This window comes from Ranitomeya variabilis, chromosome 2 (genome assembly GCF_051348905.1).
Source record: "Ranitomeya variabilis isolate aRanVar5 chromosome 2, aRanVar5.hap1, whole genome shotgun sequence".
Lineage (NCBI taxonomy): Eukaryota > Metazoa > Chordata > Amphibia > Anura > Dendrobatidae > Ranitomeya > Ranitomeya variabilis.
In genome coordinates, this window is record NC_135233.1 from 126,109,443 (window position 1) to 126,126,051 (window position 16,609).

Below are 16,609 nucleotides of genomic sequence, written 5' to 3' on the forward strand. Positions count from 1 at the left end.
AGGTGACTAGAGAAAATAGAATTAGGCTTACCGGTAATTCGGTTTCTAGGAACCTTCCACGACAGCACTAATTTCCCTCCCTATCTGATATTCTTATTGGATGATTCCTGCACTTTTGTGGTAACTATACATGCTAGTGTGTCCAGGAAAACACTGGTGGTTGCAGGAAGGGGAGGGGTATTTAACCTCTGTGTTCCTGTCCCCTATTAGCGCGGGGAAGACAACCTCCGAAGTGGCTGTCGTGGAAGGTTCCTAGAAACCGAATTACCGGTAAGCCTAATTCTATTTTTCGTCACTATATGAAAATGTGTTTTCTAAGGTCCGAAAACATGTAAAGTGCCCATAGTCAGAAATGGTAATAAAAAAGCTGTACTTGCTTGTATTATTTCCCAGCTGCCCCAGTGATGGGTTTCCTGTTTACCCTCTGATCTTCGATGATGTTTGGAATTCTCCAGAAGACCTCTGCAGCCAATCACTTCCTTATGCTAAATACAGCTGAGCTCTGTGATTGGCTCCAGAGATGTCCTTGATGTAGCCTGGGAAAATGAACATTAGTGGGAGAAGTGAAGACTTGGCTTCTTTTGTTACTTTATTACAATTCCTGGATGTGGAATCATTTTTGCCCACAGAAGACTCTTTTTAAATGGAGTGCTACCTTCTGTTGAAACAAACTATAGCTGGCTTGTCTGAACCAAAGGTGAACTGCTCACCTATATTACACCAATCTGCTCGGATAGACCTGGATGAATCTGGCATCAAGAAAAAAGGAAAGAAAAAGCCCGCTCACTGATCTTCAGAAGGTGCACGGAACCCCCACCCTGATGAGACGATCCAATAGTAAATGAAAAAAAAAAATGTTCCAGCTCTTCTTGATAAAATACTTGACTTTATTTCATGTGTTTAAAATACAAACAGCCCCTCGGACAACGCACAGGAGGACATGAGCTATGCGTTTTAATCGCTGCCATGATCTTTATCAAAGCTACACACCACTAAGTGAGAAACATTAAAAAGGACCCAACACCAATCAAATGTCAGATTTCCATCACATGATCAAAGGTCCTTGTACCAAAAGTGCATGAATTCGAACATGTATAAAAACACGCATGTATATCGCTACAAAATAGTTATTTACACATATAAAAAATACCAAGAAACAATAACAATATATATTATACCTTGATTATTAGTAATGAAGCATGATCTCATTCCTTTTGTTTAACCCATCCGGAAATCTAGTTCCCAAATTGAAGATCCAAAATGCTTCACGGGTAAGTAAATTTCTCCTAATGTCCCCACCCGCAAAGGACTTTTAACTCTTTCTAATCCTGTAACCCGTAAGAAAGAAATATTACGATTCCCAACTTTTCCAATCATAAACTTTATTTATTTACAGTACACCGGAGTTGCAATGGGGGCTAAATTTTCACCATCACTTGCTAATTTAGTTATGGCTTTTTGGGAATTTCATTTTTTATTTTCAGTATGCAACCAATTTGCACCATTCATTGTGTGGTATGGCAGATACATCGACGATACCTTGATCATATGGGGGGGGCGATGTATCGGCCATACAGAGTTTTGTAGATTATATTCACACCAATGATTATAATATTTGGTTCACCCATGTTCATAATAAACACCAAATTTCATTTTTGGATCTGGAATTACGAGGGAAACCTAATCAACTAATTTCTTCTAAAACATATTCTAAGCCACTTACAGGCAACACAATATTGCATGCCAATAGCAGTCAAACGAAACGTACTGATACATAAATTGATACAGAGAGGCTTCTCCAATTGGATGCTTAATAAGGCCCTCAATGTTGTTTCGGCGAAAAAACAAGAAGAGCTTATTTCCACACAAATGAATCAGCTCACTTTGAGGAGACAAAAATCGTACACTAAACCATTTACCGTATATACTCGAGTATAAGCCGACCCGAGTATAAGCCGACCCCCCCCTAGTTTTGCCACAAAAAACTGGGAAAACGTATTGACTCGAGTATAAGCCTAGGGTGGAAAATGCAGCAGCTACCGGTGAATTTCAAAATTAAAAATAGATGCTCCATACTGTTCATTATGGCCCCATAGATGCTCCACATAAAGCTGTGCCACATATAATGCTCTGCACCGTTCATTATGGCCCCATAGATGCTCCATAGAAAGCTGTGCCATATATAATGCCCTGCACCTTTGATTATGGCCCCATAGATAGCTGTGCCATATACAATGCTCTGCACCTTTGATTATGGCCCCATAGATAGCTGTGCCATATACAATGCTCTGCACCTTTGATTATGGCCCCATAGATAGCTGTGGCATATACAATGCTCTGCACCTTTGATTATGGCCCCATAGATAGCTGTGGCATATACAATGCTCTGCACCTTTGATTATGGCCCCATAGATAGCTGTGCCATATACAATGCTCTGCATCTTTCATTATGGCCCCATAGATAGCTGTGCCATATATAATGCCCTGCACCTCTAATTATGGCCCCATAGATAGCTGTGTCATATACAATGCTCTGCACCTTTGATTATGGCCCCATAGATAGCTGTGCCATATACAATGCTCTGCACCTTTGATTATAGCCCCATAGATGCTCCACATAAAGCTGTGCCATATATATAGTGCTCTGCACCGTTGCCCCATAGATGCTCCACATAAATCTGTGCAATATACAATGCTGCTGCTGCAATAAAAAAAAGAAAACACATACTCACCTCTCTTGCTTGCAGCTCCTTAGCGTCCCGTCTCGGCGTCTCTCTGCACTGACTGATCAGGCAGAGGGCGGCGCGCACACTATATGCGTCATCGCGCCCTCTGACCTGCACAGTCAGAACAAGAGGACGCGAAGACAGAGCGGCGCCCGGCGTGTGGAACGTGGGCAGGTAACTATGAGATACTTACCTGCTCCCGGAGTCCCTGGCTCCTCCCGGACAACTGGTCTCCGGGTGCCGCAGCCTCTTCCTCTGTCAGCGGTCACCGGCACCGCTGATTAGAGGAATGAATTTGCGGCTCCACCCCTATGGGAGTGTCCATATTCATTTCTCTAATGAGCGGTCCCACGTGACCGCTGAACAGGGGACGAGCTGCGGCACCGAAGACCGTGGGACGGGCAGGGGGAGCACCGGGACTAGGTGAGTATGCGACACGCTCTCTCCCCCTCACCCGCCGACCCCACACCGCCGACTGGGACTCGAGTATAAGCCGAGAGGGGCACTTTCAGCCCAAAAATTTGGGCTGAAAATCTCGGCTTATACTCGAGTATATACGGTATTTGCTTTCAGTACAGTCCTCAATTTTCCAAAATTAAGAACAATATTAATAAATGTATTTCCCAATTATATGAGGATTATTATTATTATTATTATTATTATTTATTATTATAGCGCCATTTATTCCATGGCGCTTTACATGTGAGGAGGGGTGTACATAATAAAAACAAGTACAATAATCTTGAACAATACAAGTCACAACTGGAACAGGAGGAGAGAGGACCCTGCCCGCAAGGGCTCACAGTCTACAAGAGGATTCCACTTTGGCACCTATATTGGAACATGGATGTAACATTGTAACGAGAAGGGCACCAACTCTGGGTAACACATTATCACCTAGTATGTATTGTGCCAGGACCCAACATGAAACCTGGTTGAGTTGCAAAGGTAGTTCTAAATGTGGTGCTGTGAATTGCAGAACCTGCAAACAAATGGTTAATTCTAAAATTTTCCATAATTATAATTCTGCTTCTTTAAAATTAAAGACTTCTTTCATTGCAATGTGTGTTTTGTTATATACAAAATAGGTTGTGACATATGTAACAAGTAGGGTTGAGCGAAACGGGTCGTTCATTTTCATAAGTCGCCGACTTTTGGCAAAGTCGGCGTCTCATGAAACCCGATCCGATCCCAGTGTGGGTCGGCCACGTGGAACGCGAACTTGGCGCCAAAGTCGCGTTTCGAATGACGCCTTCCCCGCCATTTTTTTGAGCCAATTAATAGAGAGAGAGAGAGAGAGAGAGAGAGAGAGAGAGAGAGAATTCATTGACATACATTGGGTTTCGTACATTACATACATTTTGGCTTTACAGTAGAATCGGCCGACTCCATACGATCCGACATCCGAGAAGGTCGGGTTTCACAAAACCCACCTCGATCCTAAAAAAGCTAAGGTCGCTCAACCCTAGTAACAAGGCATATGTAGGTTGTACATCGAGGAAATGAAAACCACTTATAGGGGAACATTTGTATGATCTTCTTAATCACACCAGTGGGGATCGCAACATTTCATCAGCGTCCAAGCATTTTATTATTTGTCACTCACGTAATATTTCTTCCTTACGGGTTACAGAATTAGAAAGAGTTAAAAGTCCTTTGCGGGGTGAGGACATCAGGAGAAATTTACTTACCCGTGAAGCATGTTGGATCTTCAATTTGGGAACGGATTTCTGGATGGGTTAAACAAAAAGAATGAGATCATGTTTCATTACTAATAATCAAGGCATAATATATCTATTGTTATTGTTTCTTGGTATTTTTTATATGTGTAAATAACTATTTTGTAGCGATATACATGTGTGTTTTTATCTATGTTCGAATTCATGCACTTTTGGTACAAGGACCTTTGATCATGTGATGGAAATCTGACATTTGATTGGTGTTGGGTTGTTTTCTCAATTAGAGGTGTGTAGCTTTGATTAAAACGCATAGCTCATGTCCTCCTGTGCGTTGTCCGAGAAGCTGTCTGTATTTTAAACGCATGAAATAAAGTCAAGTACGGTATTCTATTAAGAAAAGCTGGAACTTTTTTTTTCCCATTTACTATTGAATCTGGCATACATAGCAAGTTTTTCATGTACTAGTGCTATCTGTGATTTTTCAGATAGTTTATCAGAATCACAGACATGTCCGGTATTGATCCAAAATCTTCTTCAAAATGTAGTAGGCTTTTAATGCCCCATGGATGCGCCCTCCTTTACACCAGCTCAGAGCACACATTTTTATTACTTGAGCACCAAGATCCATAGTGGCAAAGATTTCCTAGGGTATGTTCACGTGGGACACCGTAATCTTCCTGTGGAAAATGTAGATTTTTCTGCAGGGTTTATTCTTATATTTAATATCCCACATTTCCTTGCGGAAAAAAGCATCTTGATGGGTTTGCTGAAATCTCATCCACGTGGCAGGTACGGTCACCTTGTCGCAGTTTTTCCATCCCTTATGGACGCATCTTTACAATTACTGCCTTTGTTGTGTTTTTGTTATGTAACTTTGTTATTTATTGTGGCAGACAGCAGACTCTTTCATCTGCAGTGAATGTACTTTCTATTTTCTTTTTTATGCCCTTGAAAGCAATTGTAGTGGTACATTTGTTTTTGCTACGTTTTTTTTTTTCTGGTCGGCTTAGTATAAACATTATGTAGAACAAGCGGAGAAGTAGGAGAGTCCAAGCCTTGGCTTTTGTTTCTAAAGGAAGTGACATTAAAGGCCGGCAATTCTTATTGTCCCAAGCTATTACAATAAACTGTCACTGCGACCTGCAGCTCGAGTCTTACAGGAGCGTTGAATGCTCAAGAAGTGGACATTTTCCAGGTTTGATCACGCAGAAGGTTTTTATTGCTTTTAGCACTTGTTTTTACTAGTTTTGTGATATTTCACTTTTGACATAAAACTGTTTTTTATTGTGTTATTGCTGCTTTGGATCGGTAAACTTAAATGTTTTGTTACTAAATTTTATGTAGATTGATCACTTTGTAGTCATGGCCAGAGGCTGGTGTACTTACTGTGAAAAATCATTTCATAACCTCTTTATAGTTCTGACATAAAGATGTGCCAGTATTGGGCTCACAAAATGCCACTTTTTGTATCATGCATGGTGGCATTTTTCCAAAAAGGACTATACAGCCATTGTGCCACAGATTTTCAGAGTAAGCAGAACAGGCTCATCAGGTGTAATAGATCTTTGGTGATGTATGTAGTTTTGTATTGTGCAATTTGCTTACTACTTTCATTGTCTGTGTAAACCATACACTATATACTGTGCAGATATGAGCGCCGTGACCAAGAAACCTAAACAATATTGCCAGTAGACCATGGGGGGAGTTCATCATTAGAGGATTTTTTTTAAGACAATTTTGCACATTCCTGCCTTACTGAAATTTGTGCCAAATTTATTGGTGTCACACAATATTTGATAAATGTTGATACATGCTTAGTCGTGTAAACTGGTAACAGCTGATTTTCCACTTATTACACCGTTTCCAACTGGACTTAGTTTGCAACTTTTAACAAAGGGCACAATTGGTTTAGGTGGCGTAAACCTCATATGCGCAGCAAACCACACCCAGATTACACCCGAAAAATAGCAAAAAGGTGTTAACCATGCCCGTGTGCTAAACGACTGTCTTTGGTGCGCTCGAATAATATATTCGAGTCTCGCGGCTGTTTGACAGCCACAAGACATTCCGCGATTGCCTGTTTGTTAGGTTATCCCTGCATCTGTTGCGTCTGTCGAACAACTATGAGACATGGAGCTGCGGGGACTCCAATATATTTTTCGAGCACACCGAAGACAGTCGGTTAGCACATGAGGATGGATAACACCTTATCCGATCATGTTTGCTCATCACAAAATGTTTAACTTTTTTTTTTAGCACCAATATCTACTGTAGAAAGCCATAATAAATTCCCTCCTGCTCTATCGCTTCACTGGAGGACACCGGAAACCATGGGTGTATGCTGCTGCCGCTAGGACGTTGCCACTAGGCCCTTTTATGACTTCTAAATGTAGTTTTTGAGCTATAATCAGCTTAATTTTTCCAGTTAATTTTTCTTGATTTGGAAGATTGAAAGCAGTGACTGTGCACATGACATTATCCTAGTAATGCCTCTGTTTCATCCACAGTGAATCCGCATGTCGGTTTTATAATCATCAAATGAAGGGAAAGCAATTGGCCATTAAGAAAATGAACGAAATTCAGAAAAACATTGACGGATGGGAGGGAAAGGACATTGGACAGTGCTGTAATGAATTCATCATGGAGGGCGCCCTTACACGAGTAGGGGCGAAGCACGAGAGACACATATTTCTTTTTGATGGCTTGATGATCTGTTGCAAGTCAAATCATGGCCAACCAAGGCTACCGGGTGCAAGCAACGCGGAGTATCGGCTGAAGGAGAAGTTCTTTATGCGGAAGGTACAAATCAATGACAAGGATGACACTAACGAGTACAGACATGCGTTTGAGATTATTTTAAAAGACGAGAACAGTGTTATTTTTGCTGCAAAATCAGCAGAAGAAAAAAATAACTGGATGGCTGCCTTAATATCGCTGCAGTACCGAAGTACTTTAGAACGAATGTTGGATGGGACTATAATGCAGGAGGAGAAAGACGAGCAGCTGCGGCTCCCCAGCGCCAAGCTGTATAGGTTTGCTGAGCCGGACTCAGAGGAGAATATTATATTTGAGGAAAATGTACAACCCAAATCTGGTATTCCCATCATCAAGGCCGGGACTGTAGTAAAACTCATTGAAAGACTAACTTATCACATGTATGCAGGTATGTCACCCCCGTGTTATAATCACAGTATTAAACGTTATAGCCCAGGGCACCGCAATATGTTTACAAAGCTCCAATGCAACAATTTTACTAATGAATAGATACATTTTTTCTTGTGTAATTTCGATCATTATGTGTCCAACTATATTCTTTTCCTTCTAGTGATGAGTGAACGTGCTTGGATAAGGCGTTATCAGGCAATCTCTGCATGTGTTGAGGCTGTCGTTGAGACATGCAGCCGCGGGAACTTATATTATTCGAGCATGACGAAGACACTCTTAGCTCCCGAGCAGAACACCTTATCCGAGCACGTTCACTCATCACTACTTCTAACCACATTATTAACCTTGCAAATGTTGCAATTGTATGTCCATGCCTGGTAGAACAACTGATATATTTGTAATTTAAAGGCGTTTAGTTTTTCTAAATGAAATTTATGGCTCACATAGACATGCCTCCAATTTCTGATAGATGTTGCTCTCAATGCTAGGACCCTCACCTATCTTTATAACGGAGGTCCCACGATCACGGACTCCATTTGGCGTTCATCTACCAGTAACTACAGAGGTGGTGCCATGTGCTCATTGCTAGAAGCTGAGCTAATCTCTCTGGCTGTATTTGGTACTCCCATAACAATGAATGAGCTGCCATATGTGCCATCCCCTCTCCGCTCGCCCTAATTCTATGCAGCATTGGACCACCATTATCCGGGAGGGGCTATTCTGAAGATAAATGCGGGTCCCACATCTATCAGACATCTATGGCAGCCACAAGGAATTATTTTCCCCAGTGTGGAGCTTACTCTTTGCCACATGTTTTTTTTTTGCCTTCCTCTGGATCAACATGTTAGGGCATGTTAGGTTAGGCTATGGGTTGAACTAGATGGACTTAAAGTCTTCCTTCAACCTTAATAACTATGTAAGATGGGGAAGGTGATGAAATATGAAAAGTTCCACTGTTTTCTCGCTCTGTTGGTCGCTGCAGCAGTCATGTTAGCGCGATCATCACTGGTGGATGTTTTACAAGGACTAGTGAGCAGCAGGGAATTTCCAGATGAATTTAACTTATTTTCACACCCTGCTTTGTGACCATTTAATAAGAAGAAATCCTGGACCACTTTTTCAATGCTTTAAAGATATGCTTTTTTTTCTTTTTATAAATGTATATATTATACCCACTTACGTGTGTTCCACATATTTAAACAGATATGTGATATATAATATATATATAATATTGTATGTGTGTGTAATGTGTAGACCACGTATGTGTTCTTTATTGCATGCATCTATTAGGCAATTAAGGACTTTTTCTATTGATTTTAAAAATAACTTGATGGCTCAACCCCAGGACAAACATCTACGTCTCCAGCTTTGCAGTAAAAGTTGGCTTTTTTCCCCCACTGAGCAAGAAGTGACGATAACGGAACAAGGGGGTTCTTGTCTCCAAGTTGAAGACAATTATCTGTCGTGGTTACTTTATTTTTGGAAGCCAAACCTCTGCTCCTGTCCTAATGAGTAACGTCTGCAGCTTCCAGTGCAAGGAAATGACTTGTCTGTTATCTTGTCCTTCGCAATTAATTGCGTTCCATAGTCGCTGTTTGGGTCCTGACTCCTACAAAGTATTGTTCTCCAAGTCGGAGATCTATTTCTGTTTTTTTTTCCTTTCCTTGCATTCAAAAATAGCATTTGTGCGTCATCAAGAAGTCTGTTTCCTTTCTTAAGGAATTCAAGGGAGATTGTTTAGAACGAATTGTAGGTCACAGTATTGTTTTCTGCTATCTGTAAATTGCCTCATTCTGCTGTACACAGACTATGAAGAATGGCCATTATTGTCTTTTTTTCTGTAAAGTTCCACATTAGAGAATATATTGGGGAATTGCATACACTACAGTGGTCTAATATAATTATATGATTACAAATACTGTTTATGGTCAGTGGGTTCAGTAATTGCCCTTCAGGTCTCTCCGGCTACCAGTTTATGGCAGCCTGTAGTCCGTCTGTGGCCACGGCCACACGACATAGATTTTCTCATCCGAGAGAATCGGGATGATTATAAACCGTAGCACAGGAGAGGAACAGATGGAGAGCAAAACGTCTCCATCTTCTCCAATCTGCGAGTCTGCAAAAATTTGACTTCACTCCTAGATCCCAAGAGTGCAGGCCTATGTTTTCCACACACCCATAGACCTGAATGGGTGAGTGTCTTCTGATTTCAGAGTGAAATCGCCACATGCTGCACATGCATACTTTCACAGATAGTCAGTGGAAAAAAATTGATCATCAGCATTGCTCCATTGACCTGAAATGGCACTCATCCGATTTTATATCCTCATGTGACCCTAGCCTATGGTTGTCATACACTAGTGTCTGCTGCTTATTAAAATTCTTACAATGTTAACCACAACAATGACTTTACCTGTAAGAATCTATACTAATCTGGTCTCTTTCAGGAGAACCAATACAATACAATACAGTCTCCCCCTCGCGTCTCCAGCAGTCTCCCCCTCGCGTCTCCAGCAGTCTCCCCCTCGCGTCTCCAGCAGTCTCCCCCTCGCGTCTCCAGCAGTCTCCCCCTCGCGTCTTTCTTACCCACTTCTTCACAGCAGCGGCATCCTGTCATGTATTGAGTCCCAGAGGTAGCGGCATGCCGGTAACGTATGGAGCAGCACTGAAAATAAGGGCCGCCCGCAACCTCCACCTGCAGTATGGCTACCTCCAGGACTCAATACATGCCAGGATCATGCTGCTCCGCCGAGTATAAGCTGACCCGAGTATAAGCGGAGGTACCTAATTTTACCTCAAAAACCGGGAAAACTTATTGACTCGAGTATAAGCCGAGGGGGGCACTTTCAGCCTAAAAAAATGGACTGAAAATCTCGGCTTATACTCGAGTATATACGGTGAGTACTATATTTTTAGAGCAAGGAAACCCAAATGGAGATAGATATATATATATATATATATATATATATATATATATATATATATATATATATATATATATATATATATATATATATATATATATATATATATATATATATATATATATATATATATATATATATATATATTTTGAATATAAGCCGAGTTTTTCAGCACATTTTTTTTCGTGCTGAAAGCGACCCCTTGGGCTTATACTTGAGTCATTGTCCCAGACGATGGAGACGCACGAGCCGGTGGCTGCTGCTAACTTCTGTGCCTATTGCTAAAGAGAAATGAATATTCTCTTCGCTGGCAGTGAATATTTATTTCTCTGTAATAGCGCGCAGTGTCAGCCGCAGCTGCCGGCTTCTAGCAGCAGCCGGGCTATCGCGTGTGCCCGCTACTTAAGAGAAACAAATATTCACCTCTCTCCACTCCCATAGGCAAGGAGCGCAGTGAATATTCATTACCTTAAGTAGCGGGGACAGGTGATTGCCCGGCCGCTGCTGCTGGCAACAGAACAAAATGCTGCAACGGAGCGCAGGGACGGTAAGTATGATGATTTATTTATTTTTGTATGCTTTTCTGATGGTGGGCCATGCATACAAGGATGGGGATGAAGGGGCCATGCATACAAGGATGGGGATACTCGAGTCAATATTTTTTCTGAGTTTTTTGTGGCAAAATTAGGTGCCTCGGTTTATGCTCAGGTTGGCTTATACTAGAGTATATACAGTATATTTTTTTTCTTTTTTCTTCTGGCCACTAGTGCTCTCATAAAGCGTATTGCCTCTTTGAGGGAACTGTGTGGCACTTCTATCTTTCCTATGTAGCAGTGATCCGGACAGGGAAGTAGTGGAGCTTGAACACAAGCTACAGCAAGGAATTGGCTTACATGTAAACCCCTGGTGACTCTTTTTTGTCCACCATTATATTCTGATTTAGGTTGATAGAGTGCAGCTGGAGGTCAACAAAGGCCATCTGGAAAAAGGCATAACTGGAAGACTACCTTTCCCCCCTATTTTGTTGTGATCTCGTTCTTATTCATACCACACCTGTTAAGCAGTCATGATGGAATCAGGCCCTTTACCCCAATTATATATATATATATATATATATATATATATATATATATATATATATATATATATATATATATATATATATATATACATTTTCTTTTCTCTGGTATATTTATTGTAGGAGAGGTTTGCTGACTATTTCTGCTGCAAAATGTTAAGCACTCTTGAGGTAATAGTGTCTGGCCACACATTTTCGGGCTCTAAATAGAACCACAGTCCGGAATGATCTACCTACAGCTCTTTGGGTATTGTTCAGGGTCAGTAAATAGTAGACAAGTCTTGGAGTCCTCTGTGATCGGGATTCGCATACAGTCATGTAGGAACTGAACCACTTGGGCCCAGTATACCCTAATCTCTGGACAATCCCATGGGTGAAAAAACATTCCCAGACCCCTGTGACATTTGGAGCAGTCATCCCAGAATTGAAGTTGTACCCTATGCATGCATTCTGGATGTGGTGCAATCTGTACACTGAAGAATATAGAATTATGTTAGGGAAACTTGTTTAAGGGCTTCCAGTGTGTTCATTGCTTATCGGTCCTACATCTGTCGCCCACTTGCTTCTCATGTAGCTCCCTGACAGCAATAAGGCATGTAAATGGAATATAAGCCCAGATACAGGTAGATCCACTGGTACCTGGAATTCTGGGAACAAGGTCTGAAGGCCTTGGTGATGTAATTGTAGGTAGCAAAAACAGTAATTATTGGGAAGGTTCAGATGCTCTTCTTTTAGCATCTGGAAGGGCTTAAGGACCCCATTTACAAAGATCTGATGAAGTCAAATCAATCCGGCCCTTTCACACATAGGACCCCATTCCACATTTGACAGTTCAGTAAGGGTTTTATTATCCCAAAGTGGCATGTAGCGGTCATAGGGAGAGGACCAAAGCGACCTCTGTGCCATAAGGGCCTGCCTGAGGATCGAATATTGAGGGTATGTGCACACGTTGCAGAATGGTGTGCCGATTTTCCTGCACTAATTTTGGGAAATCCGCTGGAAATCCACAGTGCGGATTTACCGTGGGTTTTGTGCGGGTTTCACCTGCGGTTTTACACCTGCGGATTCCTATTATGGAGCAGTTGTAAACCGCTGCGGCATCCGCACAAAGAATTGACATACTGCGGAATAAACAACGCTGCGTTTCCGCACGTTTTTTTCCGCAGCATGTGCACTGCGGATTTTGTTTTCCATAGGTTTACATGGTACTGTAAACTCATGGAAAACTGCTGCGAATCAGCAGCGGTCAATCTGCTGCGGATCCGCAGCAAAATCCGCAGTGTGTGCACATACCCTGAGTGAAGTTTTGTGGGGCCCTTGTAGAGGAGTAAAGCAGCTCATGTAGTGGATGTGAAATCTCTGGGTTGTAGGGCCTCTGATCTACACAACGGCACTTAACAAATCTCCCCAACGACACGGATGAGAAAGTTGAGCTGCCCAGTAGTGTAGTTTAGGTTCTGACTGTACAGTCTCATCCAGCTATAGGGATACTGCAGTATCCAATGCCAAATTCTGGCCTTACAGCCTCGCCAGATAAAGGTGATGAATTAGGAGTTAAGTCTATCAACGTATTATTGTTTACATATACTGGCTTTTGTAGGAGGATGTATACTATGTTATATAAGAAAATTGATATTGACTAATTTTATCATGTTGAGGGCCTTGAATAAAGCCTGTGATCTCTGAGAGAGAGCGGGTAATGGCTGCCCATATCAAAAAAATGTAAAGCATAAATTTGAAGCCATACTTCTACCTTAGAGTATTAAAGTTTATAATACTAACTCTTGCTCCTGCCCTAGAACACGAAAAATGGAGGCATTACTGTAGATCACCAAAGTCAAAGATCACCTCCATTTTCTTAGTCCACTGGGGAAGTTTTAATCCATATGAAATATATTTTTCTTCTAGATTCAGTTGCTATATTAGTCAGGTGCGTTTTATAGTGTGAGAAGTATGGGGCATTTATCTATCATTTTATGGCTTTTCAGGCATCTAAAGGGAAGGAGAAGGGCAAATGTTGTCCCTATCTTCAAAAACGAAAATAAGATTGAGCCAGGAAATTACAGGCCAGTGCACCTTACTCCTATACCAGGAACAAATGATTAAACCGCGTATATGCAAGTACTTGGATACGAGCACAGTAATTAACCAGAGCCAGCATGGGTTTGTAGCAAACAATTCATGTCAGACTATTCTAATTTCCTTCTATGATGGAAACACTGACTGGGTGGATCATTGAAATGCTGTAGGATAAAGTATTTCATACTATCCTTATTGAAAATATGTCTTATAAAATGCTTTCCTGAAGCGCTGATCATTGACACAAATCACTGATCGGCACTCGTTCTCATTGTTTTTCAGGACTTTTTTTTTTTTTGTCCTTGTTTAATTTTTCTCCCCCCTTTGCATGACACCATGTGTGTGTCCTACGTCCACCAAGCTGCTGATCAGACCCACGTCACTGATTACCTTCAGTACTCACTTTTGGCAAGGATTTTCTTTATTTTTTTTTTTCTTAAATTTAGTATTTTTTTAAATCCCTTTTTGCATCACATCCATGCGTGCATCCTACAGCCATCGAGCACTGATCACTGACGCACATCCGTGATTGCCCTCCAGTTGTTTTTTTTCTGTGAAAAAAGAATCAAAAGAAATAATTTAGACTAGTTGATAGGATTAGATTAGGGACAGTAAAAATATAGTTGGTATTTACTACAGTATTTTTTACTGAATTTAGTAAGGGTTAGTGTCAGAGCGAAAAAAAATCACTTCCATTGTGTGCTTCTTACCGCCGTCTAGCGCTGATCACTGACGCACATCAGTGAACGGCCTCTGGTTGTTGTTTTTTGTTTTTGTTTATGAAAAAAAGATTTTAAAATTTTTTAGATTAGGTACAGTAAAAATGTACTGTAGTAATCGGCGACCACTACAGTATTTTTTACTGAATAGAGTCTGGTTGAGTGTCAGTTGCTGGCGCTCAGGAACTTTTTTTTTTTTTTTTTAACTGACATTTAGTAAATTTGATTTCTATTTTACCAAATTTTTATATTTTTCTTTCTATATTCTTTTTTTTTTTTTTCTTCTTCTAAATAAAAGGTTTTAAACCACTCACACACACACACACACTCACGCCTGAATAAAATTTGGTGCATACACAAATGCCTCATGCGTGGAAAATTGTCTTCCCGCTTGTCCCAAACCTGATATTCAGGGGAGGAGGCATACGCTTTCCTTTGCCTCTGACACTGAATGTGAGGGAGAGGATCCCACCTTGCTTTATTTTTCCAACTCTTCTTCAAGTAATACCAAACCGTCATACAGATGCCTCAGAACAGAAAATGAACCAGCGCCCACCGTTACTGACCCCATATGGACCTCTCCTCCTGACAATAATGGGCCACAGATTCCTGGTTTTGTGGCTCGATCAGGAATCCAATTTGGCACTACTGGCCTCACAGACTTTTTCAAAGTATTTCTCTGAGGATTTTGTAAATCTCATGTTGTCGCAGACAAATTTGTACGCTCAGCAGTTTTTACCTGAAAATCCCAGTTTATCATTTGCCAACTGAACCTCTGTAAAAGCCATATAAATGATGGTTTGGGTCCCTGTTCTTCACATGGGGATTGTGGAGAAGTCGAAAATTTGGCAATATTGGTCATCCACAAATTTTTGCATCAGTGATGATGCACAATTTCCTCACAGAGATGATCCCAACTTTGACAGATTTTTCAAAGTTTGACCACTTCATCCACAGGTTTTCTGAGGTGTACATTCCCAAAAGGACATTTACATGTATGGGTCCCTAATACATTTTAAGGGGAGGCTCAAATTCCGTCAGTATCTGTAAGTAAGAGGGCCAGGTACGGAATGAAGCTCTACAAACTGTGATAGTGTACCTTTGTGTACACCCACAGGTTTTGAGTTTATGAAGAGAATGATACGTGGATTAAACCCCACCCCCTAAATGTCCCCCTAATCTGGGAGTGAGTGTTAAAATTGTGTGGGATTTGGTGCACCCACTGCTGGATCCGTTATCACCTCTGTGTAGGTAACTGTTATAGCAGCGTCCCACTGTTCCAAGTCCCTCCTCTGTGTGAGGTAATGCAGCCTGCGGTAACGCCTGCAAATATCAGAGAAGCCTCCCTAGCATGTTATTGGGCAACTGCTCAGAAAGAGTGAGAGCAGAGCCCAATATAATGACCACATGCTGGTGGTCAAGAACAAGAGGGATGTCCTTTTCTTGGCCACCATACCTGGTGATTGCAGCACCCTTACCGCTTTACAAGTTACCTTTACACAGGTCACCAAACCAGACTGTGTACTGGGGTACAACAAGAACGTGGGGGAGTTTAAAACCTTAGATCAGTTTCAATATAGTCATTTGTGGGGGGTTCCCACTGTTGAGGAACATCAAGGACTCTCCAAAAATGACAAGACGCCTGCAGACCATTTCATCAGTCTGCTTTCCAAATGTCACACCTTCCTTTCAGAGTCCTGCTGTGTGCCCAAACAGTAGTTTTTCCCCACATATAGGGTATATGTGTACTCAAGAGAAATTGCCACACAGATTTTGGGGTCCGTTTTCTCCCGTTGCCCTTGCGAAAATTAAAAAATTGAATCTAAAGTAAAAATGTTGTGAAAAAAGTTAAACGTTCATTTTTTCCTTCCACATTGGTTCAGTTCCTGTGAAGTACCTGAAGGGTTAACAAAATTCTTGAATGTGGTTTTGAGCTCCTTGAGGAGTGCGGTTTTTAGAATGGTGTCACTTTTGTTTTTTGTTTTTCTATCCTATAGACCCCACAAAGTCACTTCAAATGTGATGTGGTCCCTAAACAAAATGGTTTTGTAAATTTTGTTGTAAAAATCAGAAATCGCTAGTCAACTTTTAAGCATTCTATCTTCCGAACAAAAACAAGTTTAAAAAATTGTGTGGATGTAAAGTAGACTTGAGGGAAATGTTAACTATTTTGTGTGACATAATTTTTATACTCTTGAATCAGAGTTAAGTTTGAAAACTGCAAAATTTTCACCAAATT

General features: G+C 41.1%; 1 protein-coding gene across 1 annotated transcript in view; it reads left to right on the top strand.

Moving 5' to 3' along the window:
• The window catches only part of SOS1 (SOS Ras/Rac guanine nucleotide exchange factor 1), a 117,232-nt gene that overhangs the window by 81,561 nt on the left and 19,062 nt on the right, over positions 1 to 16,609 (top strand). Inside the window, exon 10 of the mRNA XM_077282954.1 lies at positions 6,913 to 7,568. Coding sequence (XP_077139069.1) covers positions 6,913 to 7,568 — 656 coding nt within the window. The remainder of the gene's footprint in view (positions 1 to 6,912; positions 7,569 to 16,609) is intronic.